The sequence below is a fragment of the Episyrphus balteatus genome, chromosome 1 (assembly GCF_945859705.1).
Source record: "Episyrphus balteatus chromosome 1, idEpiBalt1.1, whole genome shotgun sequence".
NCBI classification, from domain to species: domain Eukaryota; kingdom Metazoa; phylum Arthropoda; class Insecta; order Diptera; family Syrphidae; genus Episyrphus; species Episyrphus balteatus.
In genome coordinates, this window is record NC_079134.1 from 89,401,691 (window position 1) to 89,421,229 (window position 19,539).

A 19,539-nucleotide genomic window follows, 5' to 3' on the forward strand; every position below is an offset into this window, starting at 1 on the left:
TTATATTATTACAAAATAAATGAAAAACTTACATCTAGTTCATATTATAGTTTGTTTTGAATGAAAAATATTTTTCTTAAGTTAAGTGATTTAACATTAAAATTGGTGGAATTAATTATATTTGAATTTTTATTGTAGATAATTACACGGTGTTACAAAAATGAGGTTTTAAAATATACGCGGGCGGAGACCTATCAGGTTTTGTAGAGCTAGTTGCACTGAATACGAAACGGTATTTGAAAATCCCCTAACACCCCCAAAATCTGGAGTTACGGGCAAAAAACGGTTTTTTGGACCTTCACCCATTGAAAAAATTCTAGCTTCGACAATTTTTTACCCATTTTCGATTTTTTTACAGTTTCTGATAGAAGATAAATATACCTTTTTAACAATGTATAAAACATGTAACTCGGTTAAACCACTTAGAATTTATAAGATGTCAAAGTTCAAAAATTCAATTTTTTTTTGTCATTTGCCCAACTTCCGCATCAATTTAAAGTATATGTTTTCAAAACAACATGCTATTTAAAAAATAGCATATTAAAAAATTTTTGAAATAATCGATTTCAAAGTTAAAAATAGGGGAAAAAAAATTTTGAAAACTCATTTTATACTATTTTTGTCCAGACTGTGAATTTTAGTAAAAAAAATTACTAAAAATAAAATTATTAAAAAATTTTCCCAAAAACTAGAAACACAGAAACATTTAGTTTTCACGGTTCGATAAGGAATCAATTGAGGCAGTTTTCTGTGTGAGTAATTTTTTTTTACTAAAATTCGCAGTCTGGACAAAAATAGTATAAAATGAGTTTAAAAAAATTTTTTTTCCCCTATTTTTAACTTTGAAATCGATTATTTCAAAAACTATTGGTAATATTATATTGATTTAAAAGTTAGAATCAAATGCACAATTTTGCCTTTTGGAAATGGTATCATTTATTACTGTAAGTGTTGCCGTTGTTTTTTAATAATTTTTTTTTATTTTGATAATTTTTTTTTAGAAAAATGCCCCTCCCACCTAAACGGGGGGAGATAGACCCCCCTCTTAAGGGAAAAAAATGTTTGTATTGAGCTCCTCTACAAAAACCCTTCATCAAATCTTGGCGTCCAACTTATCCTACTACGTGCCGAAACAACATTTTTGTTCTATACCTAAAAGTTCGAATTTCTGTATCTGGGTTGAAATCGAAAAAATTTTTTTTCTTAGCCAATTTTGAAGTGATTTTCATAAAAAATACATCGATCAATTGGGAAATAGATATAGTTTTAGAATATATTTTTTAAATAGCATGTTGTTTTAAAAACATATACTTTAAATTGATGCGGAAGTTGGGCAAATGACAAAAAAAATTGAATTTTTGAACTTTGACATCTTATAAATTCTAAGTGGTTTAACCGAGTTACATGTTTTATACATTGTTAAAAAGGTATATTTATCTTCTATCAGAAACTGTAAAAAAATCGAAAATGGGTAAAAAATTGTCGAAGCTAGAATTTTTTCAATGGGTGAAGGTCCAAAAAACCGTTTTTTGCCCGTAACTCCAGATTTTGGGGGTGTTAGGGGATTTTCAAATACCGTTTCGTATTCAGTGCGACTAGCTCTACAAAACCTGATAGGTCTCCGCCCGCGTATATTTTGAGTGTTACACCGTGTTATTAAAAGATTTAAAGGACTATTAGCACCGTTGTTTGATCTACTGAAAATGTTACTAATTGGCAACTGCCTTCTCAAACTATATTGACTAGCAGTGAGGCTCAAACGACTGAGGATCAATGGAGCTGAAATTGATCCATTGATTATTCCAATAATAAAACAAAATTGTAGATACGCTCTGTGACTTGGTAGAGATGGGAGATTTATTAATTAAATACGTTGATTTGGCAAGTTAAATCGATGCGACCATGGTAATAACCTTAAACCAAATCTCATAAATCTTCTTTGAACGGACTCCAATCTGTTTATATGAACCGCATTATAAGGTGCTCATACAACACAACCATACTCTAAGATGGATCTTTATGTTTTAAAACATAAGGATCACGAAATTCACGAGCAAACCTTTTAATAAAACCGAGAGTCATGTAAACTTTTTTAATAATATCGTACAAATGGTCAATAAAAGTACATAAGTTTAGAGTCCAACACTATCCCAAGGTCAGTAAAACTAGACAGATTATACAATGGTGACAAATTAATAGCGTAATTATACACAATCACATTTTTCTTGCGTGTAAAACACATTGTTTTACACTTGTCAATATTTAAAACTAAACCATTTATATTGCACCATTCCCAGAAACTTTGAAGGTCTTTTTGTAAAATATCACAGTCTTCTACAGAGTTAATTGTACGAAAAATTTTTACATCATCGGCATATATAAGAGACATTGAATTAATTAGGACTGACGGAAGATCATTAATAAATAGTACAAATAATAACGGACCAAGATGGCTACTCTGAGGAACGCTGGAGTTAACTGGAAAACATTTAGAACGTTCACTCTTAAAAACAACACTATATAACCTATCTTTGAGATATGAAGATATCCATAACACAAAACTGTCGCTAAGACCTATATTTTGAAGTTTTCTTAACAGTACATGATGGTTAAGTTTGTCAAATGCTTTGCTAAGTCAGTCAACTTGTTTTTTTTTTTTCAAACGCATCAATACAAAATGTAGTGAACTGTAATAAATTAGTTACAGTGGTTGATTGTCACATAAAACGGAGGTACAATGAATGACAAATTATCACAAATAATAGATTCAAACATTTTAGGAATAGCAGATAGTTAAGCTATTGGTCTGTAATTTAAAACTAACTTTTTTTAGCTTTCTTGAAAGTATCTAGTGATAAGGAATGCATTTTTCCAAAGGGTCGAAAATTTACAGTTTTTTATAGATTGTTTAAAAAGTATATACGTATAACGGGTATGGCATATTTACTAGGGTGGGTCAAAAAAATGGAAATTCGTTTTTTTATTTGGTACTTCGAAAACTCGATTGCTAGACATCTCTAGAATATACTCACCAGATGTGAGCTCTTTATCTTAATGGGAAGCTCCTTCGCTTTTCAATTTTCCATTTTTACATCAAGCTTCTACTAAAAAAAAATATTTTTTTTATTAATTGAATTTTTAGCCAATTTTTTTATATATTCTTGTAGAAAATTGAACGCTCTACAAAAAAGGTTGAATACAATACACTTTTTTGAATTATCTAACCGTTTAGTAGATATTTGAGGTCCAAAAATCGAGAAAATCTTTCAAAATTCGTTTTTTGTTCTTAATTTTGTAACAAATTGAAAAATTATAATAATCAAACACGCATGACATATTCTTGTAGGAAACAGATTGCTCCACAAAAAAGGGCAAAATAACTTTTTTTTATTAATCTAACCATTTGAAAGATATTCGAGGTCAAAGTTAAACAAAAATATAAAAACTTTTTTTACTTTTCAAAATTTTCTAATTCACTGAAAATTCATTATTATTAAATTAGTAAGATGGATTATTGTAGGGGCTTAAATGTTCTACAAAAAAGTCCTTGGCATCAAATTGGTTGCTTTAACCGTTTAGAAGATATTCGCATCCAAACCAATGCCCACTGATTTCAATAGTTTTCTTATGGTCCCTATGAATTGCGACTCGGATGCGACCACCACGGTGGAGTATTACTTAAATGTCTTACTTTTCGTAAAGGAATGGTTTCCAAAAAACAATCAAACAAAATTTTATAAAAACGAAAGACCATGTCATGAAGACTAACATTCAAAAACTAGGTATTCCAACTAATCTCAGTCAATAAGTGGTAGAGTGCGGAAAATTTACATTTATTAAAGTTGAATTCATGCATATTCTTACAATGATTACTTACATTAATAATATTCAAGTTTAACGAAATTGATAACGCAGGATGATGACGGTCTTCTTCAATGAGCTTAGTATCAGCAAGTAATGTAGTTCCATCAGAATTATTGAGGTCAGAAAAGTACACAAGATCTAAGATTCTACCAGACTGGTTTTTGATATTGCTTAATTGATTAAGTCCAAAAGAAGTCATTCTATAAAAAGAACTTGGTTGTTGGTCGACGCATAAACGGCATGATAACATTCTAGTTCCGGCAATTTTATCCATTCAAGATTTGGTAGATTAAAGTCACCAATAACAAAAAGTTCATCAGAAGGCTCAAGTTTGTCATTTATAGATTCTATGCAATCGATAAGTTTGTTGTAGACATCACAAGTGGAGGAGGGAGGGATGTTACTAACAACCACATGTAAATATCCAGCCGGAGTTGATATTTTTACACAAATTATTTCAAGGTTGGAGTCCAAAAAATCGTCGACAAGATTACAAAATAGATGATTACGAACGGCTATTAACAAACCTCCTCCAACAGTTATTATGTTGGTGTCGTTATGGCGATCACGTCGAAAAATTGGAATCGAATAATTCTGTGTCAGCAAAAGAAGTATGTAGCCAGGTTTTTGTGAGTATCATGAGGCATATTATTTACATTTTTATAGACCTTGTTGGTCTTAGTCCGGAGGCCATTTACGTTCTGGTAATAAATCAGTAATTTTTGTAGCTGCTTTGGTTGTGGCTGCTCATTGTCAATCGTTTTTGAAAATGGTGACAGTTCTAGTTTGATTTTCTATTTTGATACTCATGCATGACTATTCCCTTTGGCCAGAAGGAAATTGAGTTTAGGATGTAGAAGGTTGAGTCTGGAACTTTAATTTTAAATGATGAATATTTAGAAAAATTGCGTTGGAGAATTTTCTCAACAGTTACAGAATTTAATGTTCCAATCTTAGATTTAATATGGCATTTCACATCAAAAGCATTTGTAGATGGAGCTAGTTTCGAAATAAAGAGTGTTTTGTGTCCTTCAACTATTTTTAAACCAGACTCAATAGTTGAAATAAAATGTCCATCAGTAACAGGGCCCGTACGAGGAAAAGTGTTGACAGGATTTTTTATCATTTCTAAAGATTGCTGGTCAATTGATAACGGTGAAGTAGCTGTTGATGTAGTATATGCAGATAAAGTTGGGAAATTACATTGATTTAATGTAAAAGGTTCCTTCGAAGCATCAAGATCAACGAATTGTTCTTGTCGTGATGTGTTATTTGCAGATTCTTGGGATGAATTTATTACTATAGCTGTGGCAGGTTTCCTTGTCAAATGGTTGGTTTCAGATATTTCGGTATCCATTTCGTCCAGTTTTCTTTTCAAGGGTGCAGAATCACATGTAGATGGATTATTTACTATTAAATAATCATGATTTTGTACCACATTTTGTAAAGATTGTTGATTGGAGGTAATATCTTCAATTTTCTTATTAAGTTGGAGCAATTGGTTATGAAGGTTGTCAAGATTTTGCTTATTTTGTAGTACATCACGGACAATATTCGTATAAGCAAACGGGTTACATTCTTCACCAAAGAAATAAAAAGATGTTAACTGTTTGAACAGATTAATGAAGCTGAACGGAGCATTAATACATTTTATGTACAACAATTTGCGAAAGCTTCCATGACAAATAATAGCGTCAATAAGATAATCTGCGATATTATCACACAAAGCGCACGCAGACATAATAATTTGTGTTATTTATAATTTTTTATTTTTTGGAAAAAATAAAAATTGATGTTAGGTACTTGCCAAAATGTTCACTCGCAGTGTACTCCGAATTTATTAATGTACTTAGTAAGTACACAAACCATAAATCAATGTATCGGCACTGGAGTTTAAGATGACAGCAGCCAAATGAAAATGACAGTTTATAGATAACAGTTTACAGATGATCAGCATAAAGTCAACAAGGCAAAAATAAAATGCAGCAACAACAAAATTGTTTTTGTATTTTTATGTGCCAATGAAAACAAAAAAGCATCGTCTGGCAGGTAAGCGTATAATGCTGTCTGAAGCAAAAAGTAGCCAATCACTCAGGTAAAGCTCGGTTGCAGTATGAAAAGGTAAACAAAAAGTTGGGATTCAATTTCAATGCAGTATCCACAAAGCTACGAGTGCAGAACATATACAAAAAGTTTCACTCACCAGGGAGAGGTAAACAGAAGATCTATTTTTTTTTACTAAGAGATTACAAAGCAGTCATACAGAAACAATTTTATTTCACTGCAATTATGATCGAATTATTATTTGAATGAAATATTATCACTTCTAAGAACGATCACTGCAATTAATTGATAGTTTATTTGAAATGTTAGGTTTGTAAGCGATTTATAATAAAATTTAGGGTAGAAAACCAAAAGAAAAAATAATAAATGTAGAGCGTTGTTGCTTTAAATAGTTAGAAGAAAAGATTAAACTGTTTCTTAGCTACAGTAGATGACGGATATAAGAAAGTAAAAAAAACCAGATATTTACTTTCTTGTATCCTTGTTTTCTTAGAGAAAAAAAAGTGTATATAAGAAAGAAAATTTCTTATATAAATAAAATATATATAAGAAAGAAAATTTCTTATGTAAGTACAATTGCATATAAGAAATTAAATTTCTTTTATAAGTCTTAGCATATTTGTTTTTATGAAACTGTATTTCTTTTCTTAGATGACATTTTTAAACCACAACAAACGAACGCTAAACAATGTGTGGGTTGTTTTTTTTCTTTCTTGCTCATTCTAATGTCGAATTCCTTTCAATTTTTTGAATCGCCTCAAAAAAATCGAATTTTTGGTGTTAAAAAGGAACAGGAAAACAGACCGAATTCTTTTTGCGATTGTATGTGTGTCATTTGACAACAATTTTTACACGAACGTCAAGCTGAAACCAAAACAATTTCTGCAAAATAAAACCAGAAATTCCTTTGATCAATAATTTTGTTTATTTTCTTCGGTAATATAGATTTATTTTAATCAGAATCAAATTGAAATTGCAGTTATTATTAAGATCTGAGTGAAGATGAAGTAGAAGGTTATTATTTTGGCCGTATGCCATGGTTTTACAGAGAAAAAATTTTCTGTCGACAATTACGAGAAGAAAAGTCACAACAATTTGACTTTTTCACAAGAACTATGCCAGGAAAAAATATATTTTGATCGCACATTGTTTTTTTTATTTATTTCATATTTTTCCGCAATAAAAAATACGATATTCAATTAAAATATACTCTTTATTTGAAGTTGGTGTTGTCAAATAAACAAACAACACGAAGAAAACTTTCAGCTTGACGTTTGAGAAATGTAAAATGTTCCAAGTGTGTGTGCAAATCCGTGTAAATCTCTCAAAAAAGAGGGATTAAAAAAATTTCGAATTCTGCTTCGTTTGAGGCGAATTTTTTTTCTATGGAACATGATTTTCAGAAAAAAATCGCTTCGAGATCGCCGAAAATTCGATTTTTCAATTGAAAGGATTTCGACATAACTTATCGATTGCTTATGTCGAATTCCTTTCAATGTAAAAATCGAATTTTCGGCGATCTCGAAGCGAATTTTTTCTGAAAATCGTGTTCCATAGAAAAAAAATTCGCCTCAAACGAAGCAGAATTCGAATTTTTTTTAATCCCTCTTTTTTGAAAGATTTACACGGATTTGCACACACACTTGGAACATTTGACATTTCTCAAACGTCAAGCTGAAAGTTTTCTTCTTATTATTTGTTTATTTGGAACACCAACTTCAAATAAAGTGTAAATTATAATCGTATACCGTGTTTTATTGCGGAAAAATATGAAATAAATAAAAAAAAACAATGTGCGATCAAAATATATTTTTTCCTGGCATACTTCTTGTGAAAAAGTGCAATTACTGTGAATTTTCTTCCCGTGAATGTCTTCAGGAAATTTTTTCTCTGTAAAACCAAAACATACGGCTAAAATAATTAACCTTCTACTTCATCTTCACTCAGATCTTAATAGTATCTCCAATTTCCTATTGATTTTGATAAAATTAAATTAATATTACCTAAGGAAATAAACAAAATTATTGATTTGATTTCAGCTTGACGTTCGTGTAAAAATTATTGTCAAATAACACACATACAATCGCAAAAAGAATTCGGTTAGTTTTCATGTTCCTTTTTAACACCAAAAATTCGATTTTTTTGAGGCGATTCAAAAAATTTAAAGGAATTCGACATTAGAATCTATAAATGACAAACTTGATCCTCGTGATGAACTTTTTGTTATTGGTGACTTTAATCTACCAAATCTTGAATGGATAAAATTGCCGGAACTAGAATGTTATTATGCCGTTAATGTTCGAGCAACAACGAAGTTCTTTTTATCGATGGAATGACTTCATTTGGACTTAATCAATTAAGTAATGTCAAAAACCAATTTGGTAGAATCTTAGACCTTGTGTACTTTTTTTACCTCAATAATTCTAATGGAACTAATTTACGTTCTGATACGAAGCTTATTGAAGAAGATCTTCATCATCCTGCGTTATCTATTTCGTTAAACTTAAATATTATGTAAGTTATCAATCAATCAATTTTGGTTTATTGAACTTTCTATTTAAAAATTGACTTAAAATAACTTATTTCTTAGATACATTGATAGATACAAAATTTTGTTGGCACAAAGGAAGCCTAACTTAAAACAATGACAAAGTTATAAAATATAAACAAATATAATACGTGGATAAACCTAATTTAAAAAGTCTGCTGAATAAGTTGTCCTCGGGGTGATCAGACCCGGATGTCCAGTTGTTGAGTTGGTTGAGTTGGGTTGTTTTGGTTGGCGTTTAGCCGCGGTAGAATGCCGACTAGGTGTCGACGTAAAAATTAACTGCTTCTTCGTTGTCCATTGAAATAATGTGCTCATCCAGTATATCCAAAGCGCAAAGGTAACTAGGTTCGGGATGTCGTTGTTGGGCTGTCATTCTTCTCATCAGCTGATTCGGGTGATTGCCGATATTGAGTTTATTTGGATACCCCATTTACTGTCGAACTCATACAGTTTCCAAATGTGAGCTTCGACTTTCCTAGCAGCTATTGTTGGAGAGATGGACTTGCAGTATGTGAGTGAATCGTCCGCGTAAAGCAGGTTCTCGCACTCAATTGCAGGTGGTTGGTCTGACGTCAGGATGCTGTAAAGGAAGGGGCCAAGTTTGGATTCTTGAGCTACTCCAGCTCTAATGCGTTTGGTTGTTGATTTCCGATCCTCCACTTGCACAAAAAAGTTTCTGGAAGAGAGAAAAAAAAATTAATTTTAATTAGTGCTAAAGGAAAGCCTAGTAGATGAAGTTTATGGATAAAGGCTTCTGTCCATACGATGTCAAATGCTTTTTCGACATCCAGAAAGCATGCGACAATAACTTCATCGTTGTTTAAAGCTGAGGTTATGTCTTGGTGGAACTTCTTGAGCGGATGTACTGTGGAGCGCTTCTCCCGAAAGCCGAACTGCATGTCTGGGATGATGTTGTTATCGCTGCAAAACTACTTCAGCTTCCTTAGGGTCAGCTCTTCCAAGAGCTTAATAATTTTGTTGAGAAGAGAGATTGGCCTGTAATTGGAGATCATGTTCCTAGAACCTTTCCTAGGAATCGCCACAATTCTTGCAGTTTTCCATTTCTGCGGGAAGTAGCTGTTGTTGATACAATTGTTGAGGATAATAGCTAGGAAGATCATTATTGTTTGCGGGAGCCTCTTTATTATGAAGTTGGAAATTCCATCTGGTCCAGGATTTCTTCGGTTTGGATAGATTAATTATTTCGGTAATCTCTTTGGGTGTACTCAGGTTCGGGCTGTCAACTGGATCATTTGCAGGATTGGTTCGCTGAATGTCACTTTATCCGGGTTAAGGGCCCAACCCATAGAATCCGTTGCGTCCGTTGCGTCGAAGTTTTTGACTGACAGCTCGATAAAATACACACGTTCTTATGGGAAGTCCGTCTCCGTCCGATCCGTCGCTTATGGGTCGCTTCCCATAAGAACGTGTGTAATTTATTTTAAAACTTCGACGCAGCGGACGCAACGGATTCTATGGGTTGGGGCCTTTAGGTAGCAAAGTCCTTTGGATGGATGCCTCGACTTCCTCTAAGAAGTCTGTGTCTACGCAAGGTTTCGGTGCGAAGTTACCTTGAAAGTGGGCTGCAAATGCTTCTGCTTTTTCCTGAGTAGTTGTTGCTTCTCCATTGTTGGTGCTAACGACTTCCGGCATTGGTGACTTGAGTCCAACATTCCGGTTGATGTTCTTGAAGGCATCAGGACCTGGCTTTATTGACTGCAGTCTCTTCTGGAACTGTGTGTTGTTATAGTGTTGAATGGAATTACGGAGCATGATGTTGGTGCACTGTAGCTCACTCCACACTGTCCGGTAGTTGGCGTTTGATGTATTCAGGTCCCGTTGTTGAATCCTTTGGAGGCGTTTCCTTAATCGTTGTCTGTGGGCGTATAGGTTTTGCACCTGAAATTTCTGGAAATTCGTAAATCTTAAGAGAAAATCTGATGGTTACCCAACTAATATGAGCTACCAAAATGTAGAAAGTCATTACCCAGAGGACACAGCAAATATGTTTGGCGAATATTTTCAGTCTTTTTTTTGATTTATCTTCTTTTTGCGATACTTATAATACTTCTACTGTTGATGAGTTTTTACATCTTAATTCGATTGATTTTTCTATTTCTGAGGTAACTATCCTAGAGTACATTAAGAAAATAGATGATTAAGTCCCGGTCCTGATGGTTTTCGCGCTTTTAGGTTAAAAAAATGTGCAATATATATGCCATACCCGTTATACGTATGTAGGTAGGTTTCTTAAGTGAAAAAAAAATTAAGGGTCTCTGCGTTTCAAAATATGAATTTTTGAAAAACTAAAACCTTTTTAGATTTTAGCCACACGATTTCAGATTTTTTGAAAGCTCCGAAAAATTGCTAAACATTAAAAATCACCCAAAAATACCTGCCCCTAAAAAGGTTTTTAGTTTTTCAAAAATTCATATTTTGAAACGCAGAGACCCTTAATTTTTTTTTCATTATCTTTCAAATGGCATTTTTCAAATTATCAAAAAAATGTCCCCTACCTACAACTATGTCAAAGGTCTACTTCATGTTTTAGTTTAAGAAAATCGTTTATAACTTAGTTTTGAAATTTTGTAGAATTTTTCAATACCTTCGTTAGCCTTCCAATAAAAGTATCTACCAATTTAAAAAAAATCAGTTTTCTACAACGTTGCTTTTAGAAAATAGTCACTTTATTGCAATTTCGTTTTACCCCTATTTACCCTATTTAATGATTGAATTTTTAAAAATCCTTTTGTGGTATTCACCTTTACATTATTACCTTTCAAATAAGTTATAGAAGATTTTTGTATCTCCAATAGTATATTTTTAATAATTGCAAAATAACATAAATGCAAAGATAATCGCCTAAGATCATGAACAAATATTTAATGCAACATTTTTAATTATTTTTTGTGTGCAAAATATTTTCAGTTGCAATAAAAATTTAATTTTCAATCCAAATAGGTATTCTTCAGTTGCAATAACATTTTTTTATGCAAAATATTTTTGGTTGCAATCATTTTTTTTTAATTTCAAATGCATTTTTAAATAGAATTTTTTACAGCCCTGATCCACACTAAATAAATCTTTCAATATCAATAGATACCTACATAACCTACCTCACTAAAGAAAATAACAACAAACCAAGAATGATCATTTTTATCACTTCCTACCTACCCACCTACCTACCACTTGTTTGAATTTCTTTTTCCAACCAAAATACAATGAACTACATTTTTCAAGGACGATTGCTGTCGCAAAGGAAAAAAAATTCTACCTACATATTACGTGTGTACTTACACCTAAAAGCAATGCGCCTGTGCCTTTGCGATTATTCAAAAAGGAAACAAAAATATAGAAATAGAAAACCACCCTCCACTTAAAAAAATATCTAAATATCTAACTACCATCGAAAAAAAATTAAAACCAAAAAAAAACTCATCAACCTTCTTCTGCTTACACGTATACCTACCTATACCTACCCACCTCAAGCACACCAGTCACTTGCAAAAGTTGTTTTTGCTTCTTTTTTTCATCAATCCTTAAAACTAGCCATCTCGTCTTCGCCCTGCTTGTGCGAAGCAATCCAGTTGTGAAAAAAAATATATACCCGCACGGCAAAACGATCCTTTTTGTTTTCATTTGTTCCTATTCAACTTACATCTCGGTCCTTCGCATTTAAGAAATCTATTAAAAATAACTCTCTCTTTCCCACTCATGATAAGAACTTTTTTTTAATGTTGCGAAGGATTTCTGCATTATAATGATTTGGACCTATTGACAATTTGAGGGTTGAAATTCATTTTCACACAATTTTGCTCATACACTCTTGTCATATATATATCTAAAATTATTCTTATTTAAATTATTATTTTGAATCATGTGTCAATATCAGTTTCCTGAATAATTTAACAAAAAAAAATTATTTCATAGGTACATTCTCGCAGACAAATGTATTTTTTTTCTTTTCCTTATTCGTATCAACATTTAACTACTATCTCGCTTCCTCCCATTAAATAAATTCATCTATAAAAATCAACCCTCTCTTTTCTACGCATTCATCGAAAAATTTTAAAATGTTTCTCAACAATTTAATTCTTGGATACATGTTTTGGACCTATGGGTAAAATCTGATGGTAGAAAATTTCAAGCACAGAAGTTTGTTCTACGTGCGACATCTTTACTAGTTATATGATCTTTGATAAGACGGTTTTCATCGACTTATTTGGAAGATATTGTATGTATCTCGCTGTGCTTCTGTGATAAATTTATAGGGGAGGTTGACTGTGTCTTTTTCAAAATATTGTTTAAGAGGTAGGCAAATAAATGCAGAACAATTATGTGATTTTTTGAATCACGATATAAATCTTTCACGCAATCTTTTGTCGTTAGATAACCCAAAAATTCGATTCATCAATTTATGGGTTCAGGTTGATTTTTAGAGCTTAAGAGAATTGTAGAGGATTTTAAAAGAAAATAAAGAAAAAATACTTGATTCCTGTTTGACATTTTTCTCTCTAATTTTATAGGTATTTTGGTGCTTGAAAAAAATAAATGAAGGTTCTTCATTTTGAATATCTTTTTCTTAAAAGGAAAAAAGACCTATATAATAAAAACCTATAAAAGTTCTTGAAGAATGCTAAAAAAGATATGTATTTGATTAGTCCTGGCAAACAGATAATAAAAGCCTATTTTCAGTTGTTAAGATAATCAACATTAATATTAGTTATGTACCTATTTATTTATTGATATTTGTTGCAAGCATTAGGTACTGTGAAAGAACAATGGGTTTTGGTAAAAATTTCATTTTGTCGACTTCAAACATCTCTTGTATTTGTTTAGTTTTGATTCAGGTAGATTGTTAAATTTTCTTTGCAAGAAAATTAATTTTTCATCGACTTCCCTTTTGAAATTATCGACGCCTCGCCACTGAAAGCTATATATAACATAGACACAGGAGTCGATTATACAGTTCATTCGCCGAATTCACTAATAACAAAACTTAATTCACACACTGTCTTATAGGTACTACTCCGACTGTGATTAAGTGCCAAAATGATTTTTAAAATGTTTTTTTTTTTATTTTTTTGAATTAAAAAAAAAAAAATTTAATTTTTTTCATGCCATTTTCTTTATAATTTTTATAATATTAACTTAAATATTTATTTGATTACAAAAATAACGGTTTCCATTGTTGCTTACAGACATAAACTAATGTCAGAGTCACCTAAGTACAAAGTTTGAGGGTTGAAAGAGAGATTTTGTGTTGTTTACTTAAAAGCCTTATTGGTTCCGTTTTGTATGAATATACATACATAACTTATTCTTATTTCTAGACTATAACTGTTTATGAATATAACTTATTCTTATTTCTAGACTATAACTGGAGCAATGAGCACACTGAATCCTCCTGTGGCTTTGGAAAAAAAGGAAAACGAGTCTAGGGTTGAATATCTTCAAGATTGCGCTTCAAGTAAGTACATATAAATAAAGTAGGTCAAAAAGTAGCAACAAGTAAATATATGAATGGTCCAGAGGAAAAACTACACGCGTCCATTCCAACTCATTCCAAGAAAAATTTAAAACTTTGTTCTTCATACAACCTAGTTTTAAAGGCACATCATTTATTTATTTTTTTAATAAGACTTTAATTTGTTTTCTGAAAGTAAGAGTGTCATCCGATAGTGCTCAGTAAAAACTACAGACCTCGTCATTGGTTTATTTGACTAAAAGTGGACATGTACCGTTTTTCCTCCGGACCTTTCATTCGTGCAATAACATATGATAGGCTGAATTTCGACCCAGGCACACTCTTAATTTGTTCTAAATAAATTGAAAAAATAATAAAAAATAAAATAAAAAATAAAAATAAATAGAAACAAAAAACCAGCATCGAATTAAATGAGTCATGAGTCAGTCAATCGTAGAAAAGAAATATGAAACTTTTTTCTCAAAAAACTATTGAACTTGCTATAAAGATGAAGATTCTCAATTTGAAATTATTTAAAAACTATTTTAAAAGATAGTTCCATGAGACCCACCATCGAAAAATACGCCAAGATCATTCTATAAACTTAGATTATAGGGGTGCAATTGTGGTCTCATGCGAGAATGTGGAATCAATGAAAAGAGTGAAAGATAAAGTGGAAGAGAAAAGAGTGAAAGATAAAGTGGAGAGAATAAGTTAAAAAGAAATAATCCGAGAGTGCAAATTTATAATTTATCCGATAAAATGAACGAAAATGAACTGATTAATTGTTTGAAAAACCAGAATGAAATTTTGAAAGATGTTAACTTTGTGTGCAAAGCCATGTGGAAAAAACCAAATAAAAATTCTTATACTGCAGTGATTGAGTTGGATAGCTAGAGTTTTAATGAAGTAATGAAAGCTGGTAAACTAAGTGTTGGATGGGAAAATGTTTAGTGAAAGAATCATTTTATGTTAAGAGATGTTTTAAATGTTAAATCATAACAGTTAAAAAGAAATAATCCGAGAGTGCAAATTTATAATTTATCCGATAAAATGAACGAAAATGAACTGATTAATTGTTTGAAAAACCAGAATGAAATTTTGAAAGATGTTAACTTTGTGTGCAAAGCCATGTGGAAAAAACCAAATAAAAATTCTTATACTGCAGTGATTGAGTTGGATAGCAAGAGTTTTAATGAAGTAATGAAAGCTGGTAAACTAAGTGTTGGATGGGACAAGTGTTTAGTGAAAGAATCATTTTATGTTAAGAGATGTTTTAAATGTTAAATCATAACAGTAAGGATTGCAAAGCTGAGAGTATGTTGTGTGCTAAATGTGGTGGATGTCATATCTTTTCTGATTGCAATGCTGAATGCTTGAAATGTGTAAATAGCGTACGAATGAATGAAGAACTTAAATTAAATTTGAAAACAAATCAGAGTGCGTTTGATAATGAGTGTGAAGTGTATAAGCGTAAGCTTAAAACCAATTTCTAAAAAAATTTAACGTTTTATTATTTGAATATTCAAAGTTTACTGGCGAATAAGTGTGAATTTGGAACTTTTAGTAAACAGTTACCAGCCTGATGTTATTAAACTATCAGAAACTAGCATTACTAGTGAAATTGATGAATCACAAATTGGTATTGTTAGATACAAAAAAGTGACTTGTAATTCACACCTTATTTATATTAAAAAAGGACTTCGTTCACAAGTTATAGACATTTTAAACTTTTCTAGTGTCTGGTGTATACAAATGTTGATGTGGATGAATGATGGGAAATGGATGGTAGCAGTGTTTTATAGATCCCCAGTACTTCAAAAACAGACTTTCTTACTTTTTTTCGAATTGGTGTTTACGTTCAATTAAAAGTGATGATAATATTTTAATGGTGGGTGATTTCAATATTGACATTCTTGCAAAAGATCGTTACGCAGAAAAAATGTTAGAAATTTTAACTGATCAAGGCCTGTGTCAGATTGTTAAGGCTGAGTGGACCACGTAAAAATCGGGTTATCGTTTACAAATCGGGGAATAACTTTTACATTTTTAAAGATAATTGAATGAAATAAATTTTATTATTTAGATAATAAACAAGGCTAAATGTCTTCATCCCCACAATTTCCAAATTTGTGCACTTGTAATTAAGAGAGAACAAAACATGATAAAATTTTCGTTGTTTTAGAACGACCTGAAAGACATTGGTTTGTTTCTTAGTTAGACTAAAATTTTTATTTTTTTTATTTCTATTTTGGATTGAGGTTAAATCAAACTACGGAGTAAAACTATTTTGAAAATCTAATAATGTATTTCTCATAGAAAAAAATTAATCGAAACTGAAGCTATTTTTCCTAATGTTACAATGTTTGAACATGTGCAATTATTGTTAAAATTCAACGAAATAAAAAGAAATAAGTACCTCAACTCAAATACTAACACATTGATTAGTTTAAAAAATTTATATTAAGTTTTAAAGGGTTAAACAACAAAAAAATGTTTAAAAGTTTAATTTCTTTGTTTTTCAAAGTATGATTTTGATTTTTATTTTATTTAAAAGCTTAGTTTATTGACTATGGAGTAAAGCTATATTTTGTTGGAAAATATTATTTTGTAACCCTCCAATCGCTTTTAAAGGAGTCCCAAAAACAATAAACTCTACTAATAAACCAGAATTTTTAGATTTTTTGTTATATTTTTTTTATTTTTTTTATTTTTTTTTCATTATTTTTTCTATCAATATCAAGTTAGAAAACAAGAATTGCTATAATAGTTTTCTTACAATTAATTTTTAAAAAAGAGTCTACTTTCCATTTTTTTCCTCAGAAATTCATGGAATGCGTATGTATTAGAATTTGTAGTTCAAACAAATTCCGCTGGCGCTAGTTGTATCTCTCTCTTTATTATCTTCTATTTTGTTTCTACATGATCTCTCGCACTCGCTCTGTCGAGTGGTTGTTTGGTGGTATAAAGAATAAGATGAACTTAGGTATCTGCATTCTACATATTGTTTGTACATAGGTTTTTCCATAAAAAAGGATTGGCGCCAGGCAAGCTCATCGCGCATGCAAAGTGTTGTTGTATTTTTTTGGCGAAAATGAGAGGATACAGGAAATGGATCTCTCGCACGTTCGCAATGTATGGTATCTGGTGTTGCGTGGTAGGTATATGGAATAGGATAAACGAGTTTTTTTTTTGTATTCTTGTTTTTTTTTTTTTTTTTTTAACTGGTTTATTTATCTCTTTCATAAATTTACGATCTACTTTCTATTAGAATATTATTACTTTTCAAAACTATGCGTATTTTTCTAAATCTGTTACACTATTTTCTTTTTTCGTTCCATACCTTCAAATTAATTTTCAATATTCAGTAACATTATATCTAAAGCAGTCTAACATTAAAATTGTTATTTGTTATTTTAGTTATAAGGAATTTGTTATGTTTATCACCTTTCAAGTATTGAGTATCTTGTACCTACTTTTAATAATGAAATAAAATGTATTGTTTTTATACCAAAACTAATTAAAATCCAAAAAATTATTATTATAATTTCGTACATATGTAAAAACAAAAAATATTTATTTATTTATTTTATCTAACTTAATTGAAGAGAAAAATATACATATATATATGAATAACAATAATATCAATTAATAATATAATATAAAAATCTATGTACAAATTCGAAAGAAGAAGTTAAAAACATTCAAATAAATAAACAAATATGTACCTAATAGTTTTAAAAAATAAACGTTTTATTTGCCAAAAAAATGTTGAAAAAATTTGTTTTTAAACTACTAAAATAAATATCATCACTGAATACTATAACAAAGAAAAAAAAAGTCGATCAGATTCCTGCGCCTACGAAAACTTGCAAAAGTTATATAGAATACCAAGTGATGTAGGTACATAGATGCGCAGAAAGATAGAAAAATTCAACACTGAATATCATACCATTTTTTTCTTCATAAATATACCTACCATGACTCTTGCACATAGAGTAAAACCAAAGGAAAACGAAAACACAAGTGAATTCGGTTGCGCAAAGCAAAACCGCAATATACACTTGCAAGGCTTGCAACCCTTTTTTTTGTTATTTCCTTGATGCTGATTTGTTTTTTCTACCTAAATAGACTTTAATTGTATGACTTTGGTTCTCTAGAAAGGGAAAGAGAATGCAAATAAAGATACCGAGAGAGAAATGAGTTGAGATGACGTTGAACGTGAGAGATGTATGGCGAAGAAAGGTCACTAATACACACAAACTCATTTACATGAAGTCTGAGTTCGTCATTCGGGGACACCCACTCTTAAACAGCCGACCAAAATAACTGATCAATCATATACTTTGATAGACTACGTTATTACTAATAAAAAAATCAAGTAGGCGTAGGTTTCTTTTTAATAAATTTTCATTTTCGAATAATTCTCAAACGTTGCAAAGTCATTTAAGAAAAAAATTAAAGTAATTTTAGAAGAATAAGAAATAGAATTTTCTAGAAGAAAAATATTCTCTGCAAGCCGTATTTAAACAATATAAAATTTTCCTAAAAATCTAAAATTCAGGAGAAGAAAAAAAAAACTTTTTAGAATCGGCTCCAAGGAGCATTATCCGACCATTCGGTCTTCAGGATTCTCAAGGATAAGGACTACGACGAACGCAGTTTCCGATATCCTTATTGCGAATTTATCAAATGATCAATAACCCTAGCAATAAATACAATCGTATTGAAGAAACGATTCTTTCAGTGTCGGTTTCCTGTTCGATTCGAGAAACATTAAACTTTGCCTTTGTTATAGTTGATAATTGACTAATTTAAATATTTTAACTTAAAATTTCCAATTTTCCTACTTATGTTTAATTAGTAATTTTTATCAAATTGTTTATTTTACTAATTTTGTAACTTAAATTCTAATACTTAATCTTACTATCCTTAATGGATTGTGTTTGTTGTGAGAATATTTCATTTAACTTATTTAAATCAAGCTCAACAGGACCTGGATTTTGTGCGCACATCTTTGAGGAGTCGTGTAAGTGTCTTTTAATTAATTTATTACATTTGGAAACTCACAACAAATATATCTATTATTTTTAATTCCTTTTAATACATTTCTAAATACTATTATTCAATTTTTCAATAATATTACATTATTATCCTTAGTTTCCTTTTTAAAAATTATATCTAGAACCAATTGTGGTTAATAATTTTCCATAGTTAATCAGAACTTTTAATTATTTTCTTTAACGGTTTATTTTAATGATGCCTTGAATCAGTTTAATAAAATTTATACAATTTGATATGAAAAGTTAAATTATTTTATTTGGGGATTGATGGGGTGTCGATAGGTCAAGCGAGGTGAGTCAAAAAGGATTAGTTAGGGGTAGCAAAAAACATGAGTATCAGCGTTACCAAGGCATAACGCAGGGTGGGATCAATGTACTACTCGGTATTAAACACCTTTATACCAGCCAATGTGTAACAATGTCCGTCCGTTACAACATTAAGATTTTAGAAAGTAAAGGATGTATACATAAATGTCCTTGTGCAGTCCTGGCATGAGGTCAATTCTGTTATTCTGTTTGTTATTCTTGAG

General features: G+C 30.8%; 1 protein-coding gene across 2 annotated transcripts in view; it reads left to right on the forward strand.

Moving 5' to 3' along the window:
- LOC129907415 (guanine nucleotide-binding protein G(s) subunit alpha) overlaps positions 1 to 19,539 on the forward strand; it is a 298,316-nt gene that overhangs the window by 116,181 nt on the left and 162,596 nt on the right. For both annotated transcript variants that reach the window (XM_055983618.1, XM_055983627.1), the window contains exon 3: positions 13,853 to 13,949. In XM_055983618.1, coding sequence (XP_055839593.1) covers positions 13,853 to 13,949 — 97 coding nt within the window. The remainder of the gene's footprint in view (positions 1 to 13,852; positions 13,950 to 19,539) is intronic.